Source organism: Leguminivora glycinivorella, chromosome 2, assembly GCF_023078275.1.
Source record: "Leguminivora glycinivorella isolate SPB_JAAS2020 chromosome 2, LegGlyc_1.1, whole genome shotgun sequence".
NCBI lineage: Eukaryota > Metazoa > Arthropoda > Insecta > Lepidoptera > Tortricidae > Leguminivora > Leguminivora glycinivorella.
The window spans coordinates 28,655,437-28,675,760 of record NC_062972.1 but is presented as its reverse complement, the minus strand read 5'-3'; the positions used below and the strand labels follow the sequence as shown (position 1 = coordinate 28,675,760).

At 41.7% G+C, this 20,324-nt stretch overlaps 2 protein-coding genes across 2 annotated transcripts in view; both read left to right on the top strand.

Annotated features, from left to right (window-relative positions):
- LOC125242212 overlaps window positions 1-17,503 on the top strand; it is a 45,072-nt gene extending 27,569 nt beyond the window's left edge. The window contains exons 2-4 of the mRNA XM_048150938.1: window positions 10,672-11,219; window positions 16,089-16,232; window positions 17,371-17,503. Of these exons, the coding sequence (XP_048006895.1) occupies window positions 11,073-11,219; window positions 16,089-16,232; window positions 17,371-17,490 (411 nt within the window). The 5' untranslated portion in view covers window positions 10,672-11,072 and the 3' untranslated portion in view covers window positions 17,491-17,503. The remainder of the gene's footprint in view (window positions 1-10,671; window positions 11,220-16,088; window positions 16,233-17,370) is intronic.
- LOC125242211 lies at window positions 4,646-9,173 on the top strand. Its single transcript, XM_048150937.1, has 2 exons — window positions 4,646-5,727; window positions 9,028-9,173. The coding sequence occupies exons 1-2, from the start codon at window positions 4,850-4,852 to the stop codon at window positions 9,038-9,040; spliced, it is 891 nt and encodes a 296-aa protein (XP_048006894.1). The 5' UTR covers window positions 4,646-4,849; the 3' UTR covers window positions 9,041-9,173.
- Window positions 17,504-20,324: the final 2,821 nt, after the last annotated feature.

Below are 20,324 nucleotides of genomic sequence, written 5' to 3'. Positions count from 1 at the left end.
TGCTGGCGCCTCGATGGTGATGCAGAGCGTGCGTCTGCCTTGACAACGCCGCGAGCCTGCTGAAGCTGTCCACCAATATCGCTGGCCGCCACGCTTATGCTGGCGCCTCGATGGTGATGCAGAGCGTTCGCCTGCCGTGACAACGCCGCGATCCTGCTGACCTGCTGTAGCTGTCCACCAGTATCGCTGGCCGCCACGCTTATGCTGGCGCCTCGATGGTGATGCAGCGAGCTCATCTGCCGTGACAACGCCGCGATCCTGCTGAAGCTGTCCACCAGTATCGCTGGCCGCCACGCTTATGCTGGCGCCTCGATGGTGATGTAGAGCGTTCATATGCCGTGACAACGACGCGAGACGCGACCCTGCCGAAGCTGTCCACCAGTATTGCTGGCCGCCACGCTTATGCTGGCGCCTCAGTGGTGATGCGGAGCGTAATACTGTTAACCGCTGCACAGGCGTCGCAATCCTTCTGCTGCGTCTGCCGTGACAACGCCGCAAGCTACTTGAAGTTTTCCACCGGTGTCGTCGGCCGACACGCTCATGCTGGCGCCTTGATGTCGCCTCGATCGCACGAGGTAAGATTGTAGACGCGGCGACCTTCATCGCGCCACCGAGCGCAATACTGCGGCTACCGCGAAGGCGTCGCTAATTTTCCTGCCGCGTTTGCCGTGACGACGCCGCGAACTCTGTTGATGCTGTTCACCGATGTAGCTGACTGCCACGCTGGCGCCGGTGCCTCCCGCGCTGACGGCGGCCACCTCGAGAAGGCCACCGAGCACGATACTGCGTGACGCGACAGGGCATCGAGACGCCTTTCGAGCTGACGACGGCCGTCTCAATCTCACCGCCGAACATAACAGCGTCTGCTGCAGTGACAAGCTGGTAAGATTGCTGATGTGGGCCCTTGGTGCTGCTAGCAGCCACGCTGATAACGCCCGTCGCGCCTAAGATGTCACGCTCACCGCGAACACTGTCTTCCCCTACAATGGTGCCACGACCACGACTATCCAGGCACCGTCTGCTACGGTATCGTTGCAGACTCTGTTGCTGACCAGGCTGATACTACCCTCCAATGTGACGCCGGGCGCCGCTATCAGCTGACATCCCGTACACTATGGTATCCACTCTTCTCTTTCCAGTTCCCGTGAAGTACGACTGTATTTACACTCTATTTTGACCAAGGACTCCTCCGTCGCCGAAGTGAGAACAGATAAATTCTAAAGATGCTACGTCCTAACGTGGTTTGGACACCCATAGTTGAACGAGGTAAGACGTCAATAACCGGACGAGGAGCCGCACTGCTGCGAGGGTGTCCTGACGATGTTCGCGAGCTATCTAATCGGAGAGGCGCCTCGCAAGAAGACCCTGTGATTCCTGTACATCGCTCATTGTGTAGGTCAAAGACATCGTAAAGGTTTGCGGAATTAAAAAAAAAAATCCCTTTCAGAATGTCCAGATCTGAATTCGAGCCAGCGTCCTGCATCCTGAGCGTGCGTCTGTTTACCGGGCGGACACCAAAACCGATCGGCAATCTGGCCGCGGGGGTTCCAAGTACACGATGATTTCCCGGAGGCTTGTGGCGCCCCCTGTCCATTCGAGAGATTAACTTATTCGCCGAGCCTCTAATAAACAAATTGGGAAAAATAAACCTGCTTCGCCTTAGTGAACTTCAGATTCCAGCTCAAAGCGAAAGGGGCCAGGAACTCAGGAGTACTTCAGTAGTTATCATCTGGCTCGACTATACTCAATTAATATAGTGCTTGATTCGATCGTAGAACCTGATTTCATAAATTTCACAACTTTCGTGGTCTACAGAGGAAGGTTGCACCGCTGTAGTTTCCAGCATTACCTCGTACAGCTGCCGATAGCTGTAGGCCAATCGCCCCTGTTTTGCTTGCATCTGCAGCCCGATAAGACCTTCAATAATCGGAACATTGTACGAAGTAAAGCTCTTCCGATGGAGAATAATCTTCAACAGGCGGTGGCGCTGGCGACTGAAGTGACATGCAGTCGGATTAAGGTTCGCATAGCACTATATGCTATGCACAGTTCAGTTGTATGTTATGTTATGCTGTACGATGGCAGGACTACATCTCTTCTGTTACGAGTAACTACGACAGTAACTGCTGACCCCAACAGACTGTCGTACGAGGTCAGTATGCACCCCCTGGGAGCCAAGTAAGTGACCTTCGGTGACCTCGCCTTCTTCTGCTTCGCCCGTCATCGTACCTCTTCGTCTGCGAGAGCCCTGCATTACGCCGTACAACGGTTCGTATTAAGCCTCCGCCACACATAAAGCGCATTCCGCTTCGCTAACGCTTCGCTATCAGCGCGCTGAATGCGCGTGCATTCCGCTCGCGTCCCGCGCGCGTTGCGCTCGCTATCAGCGCTCGTTCGTTCCCGCTAGCGCCCACTGGGCGCAACGCCAGCGTTAGTGCGGTGCACCGCCATTATTGCGCTCCGCCTACGCTCTTAAAGCGCGCATGTGTGGCGGTGTTAAATTCACCCCTTGACCTGCTACCACGACGTGTTCAGCAACCACCAGCGATGCGACACGGACGTCTCCACCTCTCAGTCTACTCTGTCGACCTTCATTGCACGAAGTAGAAATCCGTCGCATCGGGTTTTGGATTAGGTAATGGATTACCCTAAGAGTCAATGACTGACTTAAAGAAATCGACTGATACCTCCGTTCAGTGTAGTAGCAATCGACAGCGCTCGTACTTTTCATCTTCTAGGCTAGTTTTACCGAGCGATCGGTATCCTCAAATGCCCTCACTAAAAAGAGTTCAGAGTTCAGGAGTCTCGCTTGCAACCGCGCTCGCTTGACGCGAAATAGTCTGATCGAAAATACCAGTATTGTAACAAATAGCCCTTGGGCGCGTGAGTGATGACCTTTTTCTGTGTTTGATATGGACGTAAGACGTTGGACTTTAAATAGTCATATCAAAGCTAATATTGATTTAGATAATTTTTACGAAGGGTTGACAAAAGCAGTATCAATTACGTTACCCTGCTACAGTACAGATAGTTACACTACTTTTACAGTTAATTTCCACACTTTGTGTCTGAAATTGGGTTTATAACCTGATAAAATAACGTGTCTGTTAATAATAATAGTGTATCTAAGGTTTTTGTATCTTGTTCAAGTCAGCCTCGCCTACATCTTTTTTTTGGTTTTGATCTGCGATGTATAATAATGTCATTTCTCTAACTATTCGCTGACTAAAGCTAAACGTCATCACGAAAATCTCTTTATGCGTTTCTGGCACCGAGATATTCGCGGATCGAAGGCTATTTCGACTGATACATCTGTCAAATCGGTTCAACTGATTCACTTATTCTTCTATGCTATGCCAATAGGGCTACCAAAGGCTTGCGCGCCAGCTGACTCGCCACCAGGAGATAATAAACAGGTCTCTATAAAGACCTCGGATATACAAACGGCACAAATAATATAAAAATTTTACCTTCCAATAAAATTTGTATTATTTTGCCTGGTATATCCGAGGTCTGAGTGATGCCTTCCTGGTAGGCTTAATATACCGTCGGCACTTCTCCTCAACAATGAGGGTGGCTGGTGGCGAGTCGGGGCGCGGGGGGCCTTGTGTTGCAGGTGGGGAAAAACGGGACTACCAACATCGCGGCGGTGAGACGCCGGAGCGACTTACAACGAACGATGGCGCCATCTATCGGTCCGATGCGACGTCTACGACGTACTCTCTATAAAGACCTCGGATATACCAGGCAAAATAATACAAATTTTATTGGAAGGTAAAATTTTTATATTAATGACATAAGGACGGGTAGTTTATCTCGCGGCGACATATTTTCGCGGCAATTATGTGCTAACCCTGCTGAACGTCGCTACAAATCATCATCGGTTACTTAAAGTCAGTTCAATTACCCCATTGCTTTATTGTATAACGACGGAAGTACAAAGAACTTCTTTAAATGACGACCTTCTTTTAATTACTTGTTCTCAGCATTGTCAGTGGTTCCCATAGGGCAGTCTATTGACGCTAGTATGGTAATGATAGCGTGTTCACGCTATAAGTTTATCGTAATGGATAATGCAGAAGAACTAAGGGAACTGCCTAGGGCATGCTTTGTTTATATTCTATAATCTATAGATACAAGTACCACGCTTTCCACAACGCGGTCTTGGTAGTTTCTAACAATTCTAACCGCGGAACAGTTCGAGTTCGTTTGCTAACAAAATTTTATTGCTTTCCTACGAAGATGGCCTTGGCCTTGGTTTCACGTCTTGTGTATTATGATAACTTGATAAAGGTCCAGATTTTGTAATCTTAAGTTTTTTTTAACCCCCGACGCAAAAACAACGGGGTGTTATAAGTTTGACGTGTGTCTGTCTGTCTGTCTGTCTGTGTGTGTGTCTGTCTGTGGCATTGTAGCTCCCGAACAGATGAACCGATTTAGATTTAGTTTTTTTTTGTGTGAAAGCTGAGTTAGTAGGGAGTGTTCTTAGCCATGTTTTGAAAATCGGAGTACTATGTCACGGTCGGGGGTTTTTTCAAAATTTCAATTTTTTGGTTAGGTTATATGTAATCTTAGAACAGTATTTTGGGTCGTTTTCCAGATTTAACGTCTAAACTCCGTCAAACTACACTGAGTCAATGTTGTGTATACATGTACCTACATCGTATGTACCTATCTATAGCTATAGATGCATAACCAACGCGCTCGCTGTGTGCCTTGTCAAACCACTCTTATTTAGTATTAAATCAGCAACAGCCACATTCGGTCGTTTTACTTATATACCTACCCGCATACATATCAGTGTCGAACGAGGATTTACCTACCGCGCGTGTGTAAAAAATAATTAGTTATGTCGTTTTTGGGAAATTTGACTGATTTTGATCATAAAACCAGCGAGTGGCAGATTTTTAAAGGACGCTTGACACAATTTATTAAAATAAACGATGTGAAGGATGGAAATAAAAGTGGGATTCTAATAACTCATCTCACAGATGAGTCATTCCGTTTGTTGCGAAACCTCGCATATCCTACGGAAGTAGATGACCTTACTTATGATCAGCTGATTAAATACCTGGACGATCATTTTAAGCAGAAGAAGTGCACATATGCAGATAAGGCACGTTTCTATGGAGCGACAAGGAACGTAGGCGAAACCTTGGGAGAATGGGCGGCGCGATTGAGAGGACTAGCTAGTTACTGCGAGTTCGGCTCCGCTTTAGAAACGGTTTTAGCAGATCGTTTTGTCCTAGGCCTAGGTTCAGGCTCTGAACGTGACAAGTTATTCGAGCAAGATGCGTCGTCAATTAAGATTGGCCAGGCCTTGGAAATAGCGGAGAAAGCAGAATCTGCAAGGGAAGCGAAGGCTGTGATGACCGGTACCAGCACCATCAAGGAGGAGCCCCTGAATCGGATGAGTAGCGAGGGGCGGTACGCGGCAGGCGGCAGCGGCGGAGCTAGGCGCGGCGGCGGCGGCGGCGGCGGCCGCGGCGGCGCGCGGGCTCCGGCGGCGGACCGCGACGACCAGCGAGCGGTTTCCCGGTGCTCCGTATGCGGCATGAAGAGTCACGAGGGTGACAGGTGCCGTTACAAGACCTATCGTTGCCAAAAGTGTGGAGTCGTAGGACACTTGAAGAAAGTGTGTAAAAATGTGCGCCTCAATAATATGGAGTGTGATGATAATTCGGTCGAGCAAAACACTTGCGAGGAGTGCCATATGTATAATTTAAGGTACGTACGCACCAAACCGATTGAATTAAATGTTATTTTAGGAGATATACCCGTAGTTATGGAATTAGATTGTGGATCAGGAGCGACTGTGATGTCATACAAATTGTACAAGCGATTGTTTTCCAAATACAAATTGGAAGAGTGTAATATTACAATGTGTTTATACGATGACCATAAAATCTCTCCTCTGGGTGGGTTTACTATAGATATTAAATATAACGGCCAAGTTAAGCCCATTAGTATATTTGTATTTAAAAATGACGGCCCGCCCCTTCTTGGGCGAGACTTTATGGCAGCGTTTAATTTAGAATTACGTACAAAGATAAATAAAATCAGTCACTGTGACGACGATGACGTAAACAGGTTATTGGAACAATACTCTGATTTGTGGCGTGATGAGCTTGGATCTTTTAATAAATTTAAGGTGTCATTGAAATTGAAAGATAATGCATTTCCTAAATTTTTTAAACCCCGTTCAGTACCCTTTGCATTAAAAGATAAAGTAGAAGAAGAATTAAACCGCTTGGTAAAATTAGGTATTTTAGTACCAGTTAACCATTCACTGTACGCAACCCCTATAGTCCCGGTTTTAAAAGAAAACGGCAAAGTAAGGATAGCTGGCGATTATTCAGTCACATTAAATAAGGATTTAATAATCGACAAATACCCATTACCTCGAATTGAAGAGGTATTTGCCAAAATTGGAGGGGGGGAATGTTACAGTAAGATTGATTTGAAAAATGCGTATAATCAATTTTTGTTATGTGATTCGTCTCAAGAACTTACAACAATAAATACCTCTAAGGGTCTCTTTAAATACACTCGATTAGTCTATGGTTTAGCGCCAGCGCCAGCTATTTTCCAAAAATCAATGGAAACACTTCTTTCTGGAATCGAAGGTGTAAGTTGTTGGCTTGACGATATATGCATAACAGGTCCTAACAAAACAATTCATCTCAGTAGGTTACGCGAAGTGTTAACTAGGCTGAGCGACGCGGGTCTTAGGTTACAACAAGAAAAATGTGAATTTTTAAAACCGAGTGTCACATATTTAGGATACGTAATAAATAAGGAGGGACTGCATACGAGTCCTGATAAGGTTAGGGCTATACTCGACGCGCCAGAACCAAAAAATGTTACAGAGCTCCAGAGTTTTATAGGTGTAGTGAACTACTACAGGGTTTTTATTCCTAACGCTTCCAGCATCATGAGCCCATTACACGAGTTGTTGCGAGCGGGCGCGGCGTGGCAGTGGGGCGAGCGCCAGCGCGGCGCCGTGCAGCAGGTGAAGCGGGAGCTGGCCTCCGAGCGCACGCTGGCGCACTTCGAGCCCTCGGCGCAGCTGACGCTGGCGTGCGACGCCGGCCCCGCGGGGCTCGGAGCCGTGCTCTCCCTGAAGGATCAGGCGGGCAACGAGCGACCTTTGGCCTTTGCGTCGAGGTCACTGACTGCAAGTGAACGTAACTACAGTCAGATACAAAAAGAAGCTACGAGCCTGATATTTGGTGTGAAAAAGTTCCATCAATATCTTTATGGCCGTAGCGAGCCTTTATACTTAAGACGGATCACCGACCATTGGTTTCCATTTTTAACAATAATACAGGTATTTCTGTGACCACGGCGCTTCGTCTTCAAAGGTATGCAATTATATTATCAGCATATAATTATATTGTGCAGTATACGACGGGTAAAAGTAATGTAGTAGCCGACTATTTCTCACGAGCTCCGTTAGCGGAGACGGTAACCGCTGCGGATAAGGAATTTGATAAATTTAGTTCTTTAAAGTTCTTAGATTCGGTTTTACCGGCGGTCACCGCGAGTGATATCGAGCAGGCTACAGAAATTGACCCTGTCTTAAAGACGGTGCTTAATTATGTTAAAAAAGGTTGGCCACGCAAGGTAAGTTGTAAATTAATAAGTCCTTATTTCCAATGTAAAACAGACCTGCAGTTTGAAAATGGGACCTTACTGCGCGGGCATAGGGTTGTTATTCCTAGTACCTTACGGCAAAAAATGTTATCGCAATTGCATAGCTCACATTTAGGCATAATAAAAATGAAATCCAATGCGCGCGCTCGGATGTGGTGGCCGGGCATCGATGCCGATATCGAGCAGTGGGCCGCCTCGTGCGCCACGTGCGGCGCGCTGCGCCCGGCGCCGCCGCGCGAGCAGCCGGCGCCCTGGCCGCGGCCGCCCGGCCCCTACCATCGTATTCACATCGACTACATGGCAATAGGGCAAAGAGTATACCTGGTAGTGGTGGACGCGTACAGTAAATGGCTGGAATGTATCTATATGAATAACGGTACAGCAACGCAAGAATTAATTTCCAAACTCAAACGTTTATTTGCCACCTTTGGGCTGCCACATGCATTGGTTTCGGATAATGACGCTAAAATAAATTGCAAGGAATTTATTACGTTTTGTTCCAGTAATAATATTCAATATATTACGTCACCTGTCTATCATCCAAACAGTAACGGGTTAGCGGAAATGGGGGTTAAAAATTCCAAGAATATGCTAAAATGTATTTTAAGAGATAATTTGAAATTAGATATAGTACACGAAAAATTATTGGGCTATTTATTTGAGTATAGGAACAGCGTTCACTGCACCACGGGCGAAACACCGGCCAAGCTAATGTTCGGGAGGAATTTAAGAACGAGACTTGATTTAATTTCGCCACCTGTAAAACCAAATCGTTCTGAGCCTCCGCCGCATCGGGAGAGTTTTGAAACTGGTGACGTTGTTTTAGCTCGGTGGTACAGTGCCAGGACGGAAACATGGGAACATGGTATTATTAAAAGTAAAATAGGAAATAAAATGTATAACGTTTATATGTTCGATTTTGATTCTTATTGTGTAAGACATACGGATCAATTAGTTAAGTATAAAGGAAATCTTAGATTTAATATACCGTCCCGGGGACCAACATTTCCATCTCCACCGTTTACAACTGACGAGTGCCAGGTAGCCTCACTACCTACTCCTAGTGGTTCAGAGTCCAATGGTTCCGAAGGAGAGAGGAATGTAGTCTTGGGGGGGATGAGGTGTGGTCGGAATGCGACGGCGACGTCGGCGAGCAAGGGGCCGGGGCCCGAGCGCCGGCGGACGCCGCCGCGGACGGTGCGCAGGCGCAGGCGCCGGAGCCGCAGCCGGCGGCGCCTGCGGCCGTGCAGTCGCCGGCGGCCGCGCAACCCGTGCCACGGCACCAGTTGCGCCCGAGACAACCAGTAGATTATAAGATAAGGTGATTGTTAGTAACATTAAGGTTAATTTAATTATTTTAATTGTTGACAGGGTTCAAGACTAGTGTGGGAGGGATGTTGTGTATACATGTACCTACATCGTATGTACCTATCTATAGCTATAGATGCATAACCAACGCGCTCGCTGTGTGCCTTGTCAAACCACTCTTATTTAGTATTAAATCAGCAACAGCCACATTCGGTCGTTTTACTTATATACCTACCCGCATACATATCAGTCAAACAATGTTTGACAAAGTTAACTTGACCTCTAACTATATAATTTGTGAACGACCTTTCTTTGCTAAAATCTCAAAATATTGATAGCTACAGACAACCGAAGTTTTTATCTATGATCATTTGATCAAACACTTTGACCAAAGATTAATAATTCTATGATCAGATTTTATATAAGAAAAGTAACTACTTATGCGAAGGTATTTGTTCACTGTGCGCTTTTATGATTTACGCTTGGCGGGCGCATTACAACAAAGGAAGTTGAAAATATCTCTTTAGTGCACGATTATCATTATTTGCATATGATTTATGGTTTGAGGAAGCTTTGTGGCAACGGATACTTGGCTATTAACGGAAAGCAACGGTTTGGTTTGTTATGACTAGTAGTAACTATTCATAACGCTACATCTTTTATACACGGTGTAACATGTGAACCTGGAACATTTTTTTTTTTTTTTTAAATGTATTTTAACCTTAAAAGTAAATGTTGTAAAATGTCATCTCCTCATCTCCCTTCGGGTTCAACACAACGGATATCATTCCAGTTCTAAATAGTCCAATCAGGAAAGTAGATACCACCTTGCATAAACCACAGCAAATAACCTAACTCATAAAATTTTGAAGAAACCCCCGACCGCGACATCCCGAGATCGGTTCATCCGTTCGGGAGCTACGATGCCACAGACAGACACACGCACAGACAGACAGACACACACAGACACAGACAGACAGACAGACAGACACACACACAGACAGACACGTCAAACTTATAACACCCTGTCGTTTTTGCATCGGGGGTTAAAAACAAGACTACTTGTATTAGTCTCATTTTTCTGTCAATTTTGACCTCTATGTCATCATGTCGAAGATGAGAAAGGTCTGACTTAGACCTTTCTCATAACTTAGGTAGTGAGTCTCTAGACCTTTCTCATCTTATGAAAATAAGCTTTTGCTTAGACTTAGACTTAGACCTTTCTCATCTTATGAATCTTCCCTTTACTACAATGGATATTATTAATACCTCTTAGGTATATCAAGAAAAGGTTGGGAACTTTAGAGGAAGACTGCATACGCTGTGTTACTATGCAAATAGATAGTCCTTTGTATTATGGCGTAATTATTGGCCAGGAATGTTCCCATGGGAATTCCAAAGAGCCTGACAAAGGTTAAATCAGTGCCGATGCCGTGGCGTCTGCCGGGGTTAGGTTTTAAGTCTCTTCTGTAGGTATGGGTGAATGAAAAACACACGTATGATTTCTGTACCTATTATGTGTGAAAAAACCTATAAAAAGTTCCTTCTAAAGGTGCATTGTTTTAATGTAGGTATATGATGTAAAAATTTCAAGACTTCAATATTGACAATACACGTTACTCTAAGTAAAGCGAAGTACCTAAAGCATTTCTTTTGTGTAACGAAAATAACTGCGAAATCTTAATGTCCCCTTTATTTTGATTCCAGGTCTAGTTGAAGAGAAATCAAGGAAGCCGTTTTCTCAGAAACATTGAGAAGATGTAGCAGTTCCAAAGAGAGAAGCAAACTTTACCAGCTGAAAGAATATGAGATCTAATTCACGAAAACTATTCTTAAAGGGTCACCTTACATTATGAGAAAGAATGAAGAAATTCACACACAATATTAGATCTACGGACATATGAATTTACAAATACCCACGCCTTTTAACACTTTTAGGGGTCAAATAATATTTGCACAATATTAAACATGACTGAAGCCGATTACGCAAATCAAAGACGAAGTGAAACGAAATCTACACAAAGAAATAATTAAACCTTTGGTTAGCTCTTTCACTAGTGCTGCTAGCGTGTTTTAGAAGAATCTATGAGTTTGTAAAAGGACAAGAAATGTCGGAAAGGTACGGGAAAGAGACAGAGATGTCGACAAGCAACGAACTGAGTGAGATAGAGAAGCCGCGAATGAAGCCGGCAGTCAGGAAGATATTCTGCTGCAGTGTCACGGCTGCGTCGGGATTCATCGCTGCATACGCGCTGGTAAATATATTTTCATTATTTTATTTGATAGAACCAGAGCAATTGCCATCGATTTTGATAGACCAGATAGTGCGTGTTAAGTAAACATCATAAATTTTATTCATAATCTTATAGAATCCTTGCGGGAAGTATTTGTTATCAATATCGTTGCATTTCTGACTCCAAACATTGCCACAGAAGCAGTCGATAGGTACTTATGTTAGTACTTATAGGTAGGTACGTATGTACATAAATAAATTTAGCCCTCCTAATCCTACGTGCGTTTTCACTTAATCCGATCCAATATCATATGTCGTAAGGATGTCAAAGGCAAATATCAAAGATGGCGGTTTAAATTTATGGGATATCGGTCCTACATCCGATTTCGCATCGGATAATGTGTGAAGACGCACTAAAGGTCAACAACTTTTGGTGGCCGGTAATCGAAAGATGTGTGACCCAAATACCCCTTGGGCCAGAGTTACTCCTAGACACATTTTTCATTGTTATAGGTCATGATACTCGTGATCAATTGATCATAGCTATTAACCATTAAAATCGGTATATTCTTAGATCTCGAATGATTAATGGTTACATTGGTTACGCAAAATAACACTACAAAGTTCATCAACTGTTTATGTGTCACAGAAATTAACATAAAAGGTTCACGTAACTCAACTGTATAATGTGTTACGAAACTGATATGAGTACATGTTAATGAAGTCTATCTACTGATCTGACATTCTTTTTAACGCCATTCATCTGTGGCAGTTGTTTACAGTGCTATGGGAGGCGGTGGACCATTTATTTTTGACCTCTCTTGAGTCACATAGTCATAAAAGTACACATTAACCCCCTTATTCATAAACGTACTCTAAAGTTATCAACATTCTATCACACCAATACGTCGACGTATTGGTGTGATAAACTAGCTCGTACACGTGTTTTGTCCTTTAATACCAAAGTAAAAACGCATTTTATCCACTAGTGGGTAAAGTAATTTGTTGAATAAAGTCAAATTAACCTTTAAAATTGATAAAAGTAGGTGAATCTAGTAATTAATATATCTGTGGAACACCAATACGTCGACGTATTGGTGTGATCGAACCACTCGCGTCGCTCGTGGTTCAACTATAGAAAGGACTCGGCGTTAAAATACAACTTGTATAACAAATAACTATTATCGGCTTGTTAACTTTAGAGTACGTTTATTAATAGGGGGGTAGGAGTTTAGAATGATTCACGGTTATTTTCATTAGACTTATATTGACCGGGATAAAGACCGTGATTACCTTTTTGATTTTTGTCGAGCTCCCGATATTTCGACGCAGTTGCATGCATGATCACGGGAAACCATCCGTGATCATGATTATGAATCATAATTTATGATGATATTTTGTCCCCGTGTGGTGACGGGTAAAGAATTTCACCGTCCCCTTTCCTCTCGTGTGGGTATCGAAAAACTATAGGATAAAGACTATAGGATAATGGTTTTAATTGTGGTGTGGACGACGCAGCGACAGGCTAGCAACATTTTCCTTCTCAACTCCTTAATTCAGGCATTTACGGTACTACAGCTTTGCATTTGAAGGAAAATCCAAGCCACCTCTTAAAGCGTCTCTTTACAGCTACGATTCTCAACGGCCCTAAGGCCATAGATCCCACCAGGCTGGCCATATCGCACGTTATCTAACCGTGACGAAACTCCGACGCGTGCGCATTGAGAGTGAACTTTGGCAACCGGTCCATTGCTCGGAAGCTGGTTACGACTTACGAGTAAACGACTCATTTACGGTCTGAAGTGTAAAATACTAAATGAGTAATAACATTTAGGTTATGTAGGCAGTAAACTTTGTGAAAGTTATTTATATTTTCCGGCAGTAGGTATCACTTCCTGTGTGGGTACATTAACAATTAAATGACATACGCATTTGTGTATGTCTATCTATTATGTAAACCAATTCCTTGAAAAGGTTCTAAAGGCCTTGGATTATACTAAAGATAGTAGAGGCAGAGGCTTTTTAGAAAAACCAACAGATATACCAGAGTGTCCATTTTATGTCTAATGAGTAATGGCAATGGTTGAATAGAAAAAATATATAGGTCAAACTGAACTGTTTTACTATTAGCAAAATCTAACCGGCCTCGCTGAAGTGACAATGGTTGACGCTACGTGGCGATCGAATCGAAACGCAGTCTTGCTCTGTCGCGTTACGACGCTTACGAAGCCTAATCGTTTGTCACGTTGGCTATGTAGGTACCCTGAATTAATAATTTAATTAGTTGGTACTAATCTAGAACAGTGAAGGTTTAGCCAAAGGGAAAGAGCGCGTTGAAATTGGTGCATATCGAAATTGAATTAATAAACGAGGTTAACTTCCGTAACTTAATTATAATGAAAGTAATTGAAACAAATTCTTGTACCTATAAAGGTATATTAGGGTTAGTGCGAAATATTAAACAATCACGGTTTTTTTTTGGATTTTATTCATGATAAAAGAGGAAATGTCGCAGGTTACACGTATATAAACAAGTAATATTGAGTGATTTCGATAAAAATATAATCTGCAGCTTTAAACATTTTCTGTCCGACGTATATATTCTTCTGTTCATTCAAGCCGGCACCTTAATTTAGCGCAGAAGAAAGAAAATTTATGATTTCTATGTAACTTATATTTTCTGCGTTTCATTCAGGGTACCTACTGGGTATCTTTACCCGCCGCGACACATAAAGTATTGAATCTGCAGTGCATGAAATCGGCAAGTATTTCGTCACTTTTACTAGCCAAGGGTAACCAGTACTCATGCTTACTATACTATACTCGTAATGGTAGAGATCCGGCGGCAAGAACGATAATCTAACGGAAGGAGCTTAAATTGCGGAAGTCCATATTTGGTGGAAAATTATCTCTTGAGCCGCAAAAATGTATACGCTTTTGTACCTTGCTTTTATGTAATGAGGTGGTTAATAGTGTAAACACTTTGAGATAGACTGTATCGATTGTTTTTTATGTTTACCTTTTAGGTTTAGGTATGTCAAGTGAGCAATTATTAGGCATGTGCATTGAATTACTATATTGTACTAACGTACTAGAAATGATTACCCAAACAAAGTCTATGCGCCGGCTGGCAGCGCGGGGCGCATGCGTGGGGAGGTACCGTGTCATAGAATACGACTTGACCAATTACCACCTAGACGCGACACTTTTAGTGTAGACCTTTGTTTAATACTTTTTGTAAAATACTAAGTAGTTTATGTTTAGCACTATCATACATTGTGGTTGTTATGTTAAGTTCTACTGAGTGAAATAATAGAATTTTTTTCATAAACTTTAATTGCCCTTGAATAAAATCATAATTATTGTATGACACTATCGTTTAAAACTCGTATTAATAATTAATAATAATGTAATAAATATTATAGGACATTATACACAGATTGACTGAGGCCCACGGTAAGCTCAAGAAAACATATTGTTACTCGATATATATAATATTTACTTATATACATGAAAACAAACTCAGAATATAATCACACAAATAAATGCCCTTACCGGGATTCGAACCCGGGACCGCGGCGTATTAGAAGTGTAATATTCATAACTATAACGTGAAATAAACATTTCTCTTTTATGTATTGAAAACAGAATATAATCACAATAATTATTGTCTACATGGCATGTCTGCGCGATTAATCTATGATTTCGTTCGACAATTTTATTTGTGTGAAGGCAGAAACAACCTCCTCACGCCACGCGTAGCGCAGAGACTGACTGAGGCAACATAAGTCCATGGACTTATGTTCGTAGCGCAAACTTTTTGTTCGCAGCGTCCTCTCTGGTACATTATACCTCAATGGGCATGTGTAAGTTATATTTTCACTAATGTTTCATTAGGGGATATTATGCAAAAGTTTGCTTAGTAGGCGCCATGTACAAATTAAGGAGGACCTACCGCGAACTTTATTCGACGCGTTGTCCCTTTGTCGCACTTGTGAATTCCCACGCAAGTCATTCACGTCCACGCAATTCAATCGTGGTTCACGGTAGGCCCTCTGTAAAACCGCCTTGATGTTATGTGATAGTTCGAAAACTTTGTAAAAAACCGTTGAAGGCATAGTACGCACTCTACAATTTTATTTTTAATCTAAGGTTTACATATGGTTTACAATACTGTGTGTACAAAGTGCTGCACTCTGGTGGAAAAACATTGCCGTAATATTCCTTATTTGGTTCTGTAGATTCGGTACCGATTTTTTTGACAAAGCTAGAGCGTAAGTAGTATATTTTTTTCTCTTCGACTTAATTAAAACTCGCTATTCAACGAGTCACACTTTGATTGCTTGCGGCACATTGTTGCGCACGTCAAATTGTAACATTTGGTCTAATTTCGCTATGCCCAATGCCCATTGCCCATGTTTGGACAGCGATTAAGAAATGTTTTCGAATGTTTTTACCATAAACAGTTGACTGCGCATACGCAACGGCTGATACTGCACATGTATTTTAACGATATTGGGCCCGGTTCGAACTTAAAATACGACGCATATTAGATTGGAACGGATTTCACACACTTTCGACACTGATACATTTTAGTATAATATCGATCGGATTGATATCTTAAAAGCATTGTTCGAAAACGATATAGTTTGATTGATAAAATGATATAATAAGTTATAATACCTTGAGTGGTACTTCCTTTTGAATCGCACCTACCAACTGGATCTAGGTATGCATAATTGCATATATAGAAATTAAAAAAGTTGTAATATCGTCGTGTCTTCCCCTTTTCTCACACATTGATTTGAGAGGGGTAATTTCTATTCTTTTTTACCAGACTGTATCCATGTTACTGGTTCAATTTAACTGATGATTACTTTGTATTTTCCAGGTAGCGTACGCGATAGCCCTAATCTACGAGATAGTATGGGTGGTGGAGTCCCAAAGCGGCCTCCCTGTGGCCTCAGCGCTACTCATGGCTTGCTACTGTATAGTTATAGCAGCCACTGTCACTCTGGTCCACGGCCTTATCTCTGTAAGTACCTATTCTACATACCTCAGTGTAAGAGTCCCTACGCGGTAAGTAGGTACTCTACAGTATGATTAGTAGAACTAATCTAGCAGAATCCCTGTAGTCTCTGTGCTACTGTATAGTTGTAGCAGCCACTGTCACTCTGGTCCACGGCCTTATCTCTGTAAGTACCTGTTCTACATACCTCAGTGTAAGAGTCCTACGCGGTAAGTAGGTACACAGTATGATTAGTAGAACTAATCTAGCAGAATACTAGTGGTCTCTGTGCTACTGTATAGTTGTAGCAGCCACTGTCACTCTGGTCCACGGCCTTATCTCTGTAAGTACCTGTTCTACATACCTCAGTGTAAGAGTCCTACGCGGTAAGTAGGTACACACAGTATGATTAGTAGAACTAATCTAGCAGAATCCCTGTGGTCTCTGTGCTACTGTATAGTTGTAGCAGCCACTGTCACTCTGGTCCACAGCCTTATCTCTGTAAGTACCTGTTCTACATACCTCAGTGTAAGAGTCCCCACGCGGTAAGTAGGTACTCTACAGCATGATTAGTAGAACTAATCTAGCAGAATCCCTGTGTCTCTGTGCTACTGTATAGTTGTAGCAGCCACTGTCACTCTGGTCCACGGCCTTATCTGTGTGAGTACTCTACAATATGGTTATAATATAAAATAATAATTGACTGAATACCTAATCCTGAAGTTACCATAAGTTATAAGTAAGAAAGTAAGTAAGTTTATTTGTAAAGAATAAGTAGGTAAGTATATACATTAGCGTCTTAGGTGGTAGGTGACATTTGGATGCTTATTCTGCTATTTGTACTATACAGGTTGTACTAGCATGCAAAACCTTAAATTTATAACTACTATTTATTCTATCTCTATATCTTCCAAGAGGCAATCTTTTACACTGAAATCTGAGGATTTTTTTTATTCGCCTTTCGGCTCGTTTTATAAAACAACACTCGTGATTAAATGTCTCTTATTATGCACCAGTCACATAAAATAACCATTGCATTAACATCAATTATCTTTGGAAACTGACTTCCTAAATTAGCATCGCAATAGAACTAATGTTTATCTTTATGTTTATGTTATTGAGTTAATTGAATTATTGATATCGTCATGTTTATCGATTGTTTCAGAAAAACAACAAGTGTCTGATTTCGTGGCTGATCACCGTCATACTAGTGCTCATACCGGAGTGCGTTCTAGTCTTCTATATGTCCATTAGTCATTGGGTAAGTATCTCAGCTCCATCGTAGGCAGTAATTCACTGGCCACGACATTGGTCTAAACTTTAGACTCGAAAGCGACAACGGCGAGCGACATCTATCGCCCCGACAAAAAATACTAATACTTGTCACTTTACAAGTGGTATACATTACTGACAAGTGAAGTTCAATTACTCCAGTGATTAGTTTACTTCGTTACCATGGCAATATCTTGTAAGTAATACCATAAATTAAATATAACAAGATCATACCATCCCATACATTAAAATGCGACCGCCTAAGACCGCGCTTACACTCCACCACACATAGATGGCGCCACAAAAAAAATGTCTTGTAGCTTTCGATTATACTTGTAGATGGCGTTAAGTGTCAATTTTGACATAGATTTACGGCTCGGAATTGACACTTAATGCCAATCTACAAATAATCGGTGGCAACAAGGCCTTTTTTGTGGCGCCATCTATGTGTGGTGGAGTGTAAGCGCGTTCGTAGGCAGTCGCATTTTAATGTATGGGATGGTATGATCTTGTTATATTTAATTTATGCTAATACTATTCTTTATTACCCATATATGTAGACGGCTACTTGTCACTTTGCTGACAAGCCCCTAATCGCTAATACTAATGACAAATACTAAGCCCGTGTAAACCTAGCTTTAGGTACTTAGAACGAAGTGACACCTTAACGATTCGATGGTTCTCCTAAGTTGTATCCCTATCAGGCATGTATACGTAATTAATGTCAGACGTCTGTCCGTCTTATCGTCTACAAATGGTTGATGGTCTATTTTTATTTTTATTTATTAAGGTCTGCCAACAGCGGTTACAATGATACATGGTTAGGTATACATGCATTAGCATTTTAAGCTTATTGCACAACTAATTATAGGCAAACACCACTTGTGTAATCTTAAATTAAATTAACATTGAGTAGTTAAAAAAAAGGAAACTGAAACATGCTGTAGTTTTACAATTTGAAAACATAAACTGCACTGAAGTACTTATTACATGCATTGAGACAAGAAAAGAAGATACAATTAGCATAACTACCTATATATCTACTAATGGTTTATCGTCTAGTATTCTTCTAATATAGATTTCTTCGAAATTTTAATAAAGGTAACTAAGCAAAACGAAGTCATGAGTCAATCAGTGCACCTGTGGTCAATTTAAAATTAAATGAATATGTTTTGATTAATATGTTGTAAATCGATGCAAATTCCAAGAAACTGCTTGAATGCACTTTCATATCATTTGTGCAGCTGCAGATTATTTTTTTGTTGTAGTATAGTAGATACCTATACTCCAACATATTACTTGTATGTAACAGGTTCTCTGTTGCCCATCTCAAAAGCAAATTATTGATTTGATGATCATTTACTTAATGCCAGTTGGCACTCTCTTGTGACGTGGGGACCAAATGATAAGTCACTTACGTGTGAGATATAGGTTTACTTATTATACAGCGTGCGGCAACTTATATAAGTAATATAAAATACAAAAAATACAAAAAGTTTATTTCATTACCAGACATAGATAAAATATAGGATTAAACATTCAGAGATAAAAATACAGTATGGTTAGCAATAGCCCTCACACTAGGTCAAGCCTGTGACGTGGGGGCTCAGTGAAGTACCAGATGATTAACCAAAATGGCGATGCGAAGAATACAGATATAGCGAGAGTTTACAATGAATCTTACCTAGACTTAAACTAATTATTAAGCTAATTAAGGCAAGCATAAAGCGGCAAGCATTATAGCGGTAAGGGCATTTATTTGTGTGATGAGCACAGATATTTGTTCCTGAGTCATGGATGTTTTCTATGTATATAAGTATCTATATATTATATATATCGTTGTCTGAGTACCCACAACACAAGCCTTCTTGAGCTTACCGTGGGCCTCAGTCAATCTGTGTAAGAATGTCCTATAATATTTATTTTTATTTTTATTTATTAATTATCAATTTCTGCAACTACTTTAACGAAATATAGCAAGCAATGAGCGGGGAATATACTCCACACTACACTCTACCAGTGAACCATGGGCTAAACCGAAAATGAAGTTTATTGCTGATGGTTTCCATTAAAAAACCGGCCAAGTGCGAGTCGGACTCGCCCACCGAGGGTTCCGTACCTACAAAACTATTAGGTACTTTTACGTTACTCACATTATAAGTCTAAAGACTGGGCTAGGCTAGAAGTATAGGTTCTCTAATGAGCATAATTGTGTTTAGCGCCACCTCTCGACGAATTCGCGAACTAATTAGCACAGCTTGCGTGAGGTCTTTTATAATGTTAACCAAATTCAACATTTTTTATTTTATTTTAAAGTAGGTGTTTTATGTAAAATTTCGTAGCTATAAATTTTAACACCTTTATTCATAAACGTACACTAAAGTTATCCAGCCGATAAAGTTCGTTTATCCCTTTCTATCACACCAATACGTCGGAAAGGGACAACCGAACTTTATCGGCTTGATAACTTAGTGTACGTTTATGAATAACGGGGTGAGTATTACCGTACTGTAAAAATGTAATGTATAGTTGTATACGGATTAATGAATTTAATATAGATAGGTAATTATTGATATGTGGCAAAACGAAGGAAATTGTTTACACCTTCGCAATAAGTATCTAATGATATTTTTTTAATTTACCATGTTACTTCACGTACCTACTTAGGTACTTATTTTAAAAACTCTGAAAATGTCTATTGAGTTTCTGTCGCAGACCACCACCGGCTGTCCCAAATCAAAACCTAGCAGGGGACGTGTATTTTCAATGCACTTGCTAGGTTTTGATTTAGGACAGCCGCCATGTGGCTTCTGCATATTCTGCGCTGTGATAGAGTTGCCATAGTAG

What these genes read in the sequence shown, in the direction of transcription:
- LOC125242211 (XM_048150937.1), top strand. Translation starts at nt 4,850, where the DNA reads ATGTCGTTTTTGGGAAATTTGACTGATTTTGATCATAAAACCAGCGAG.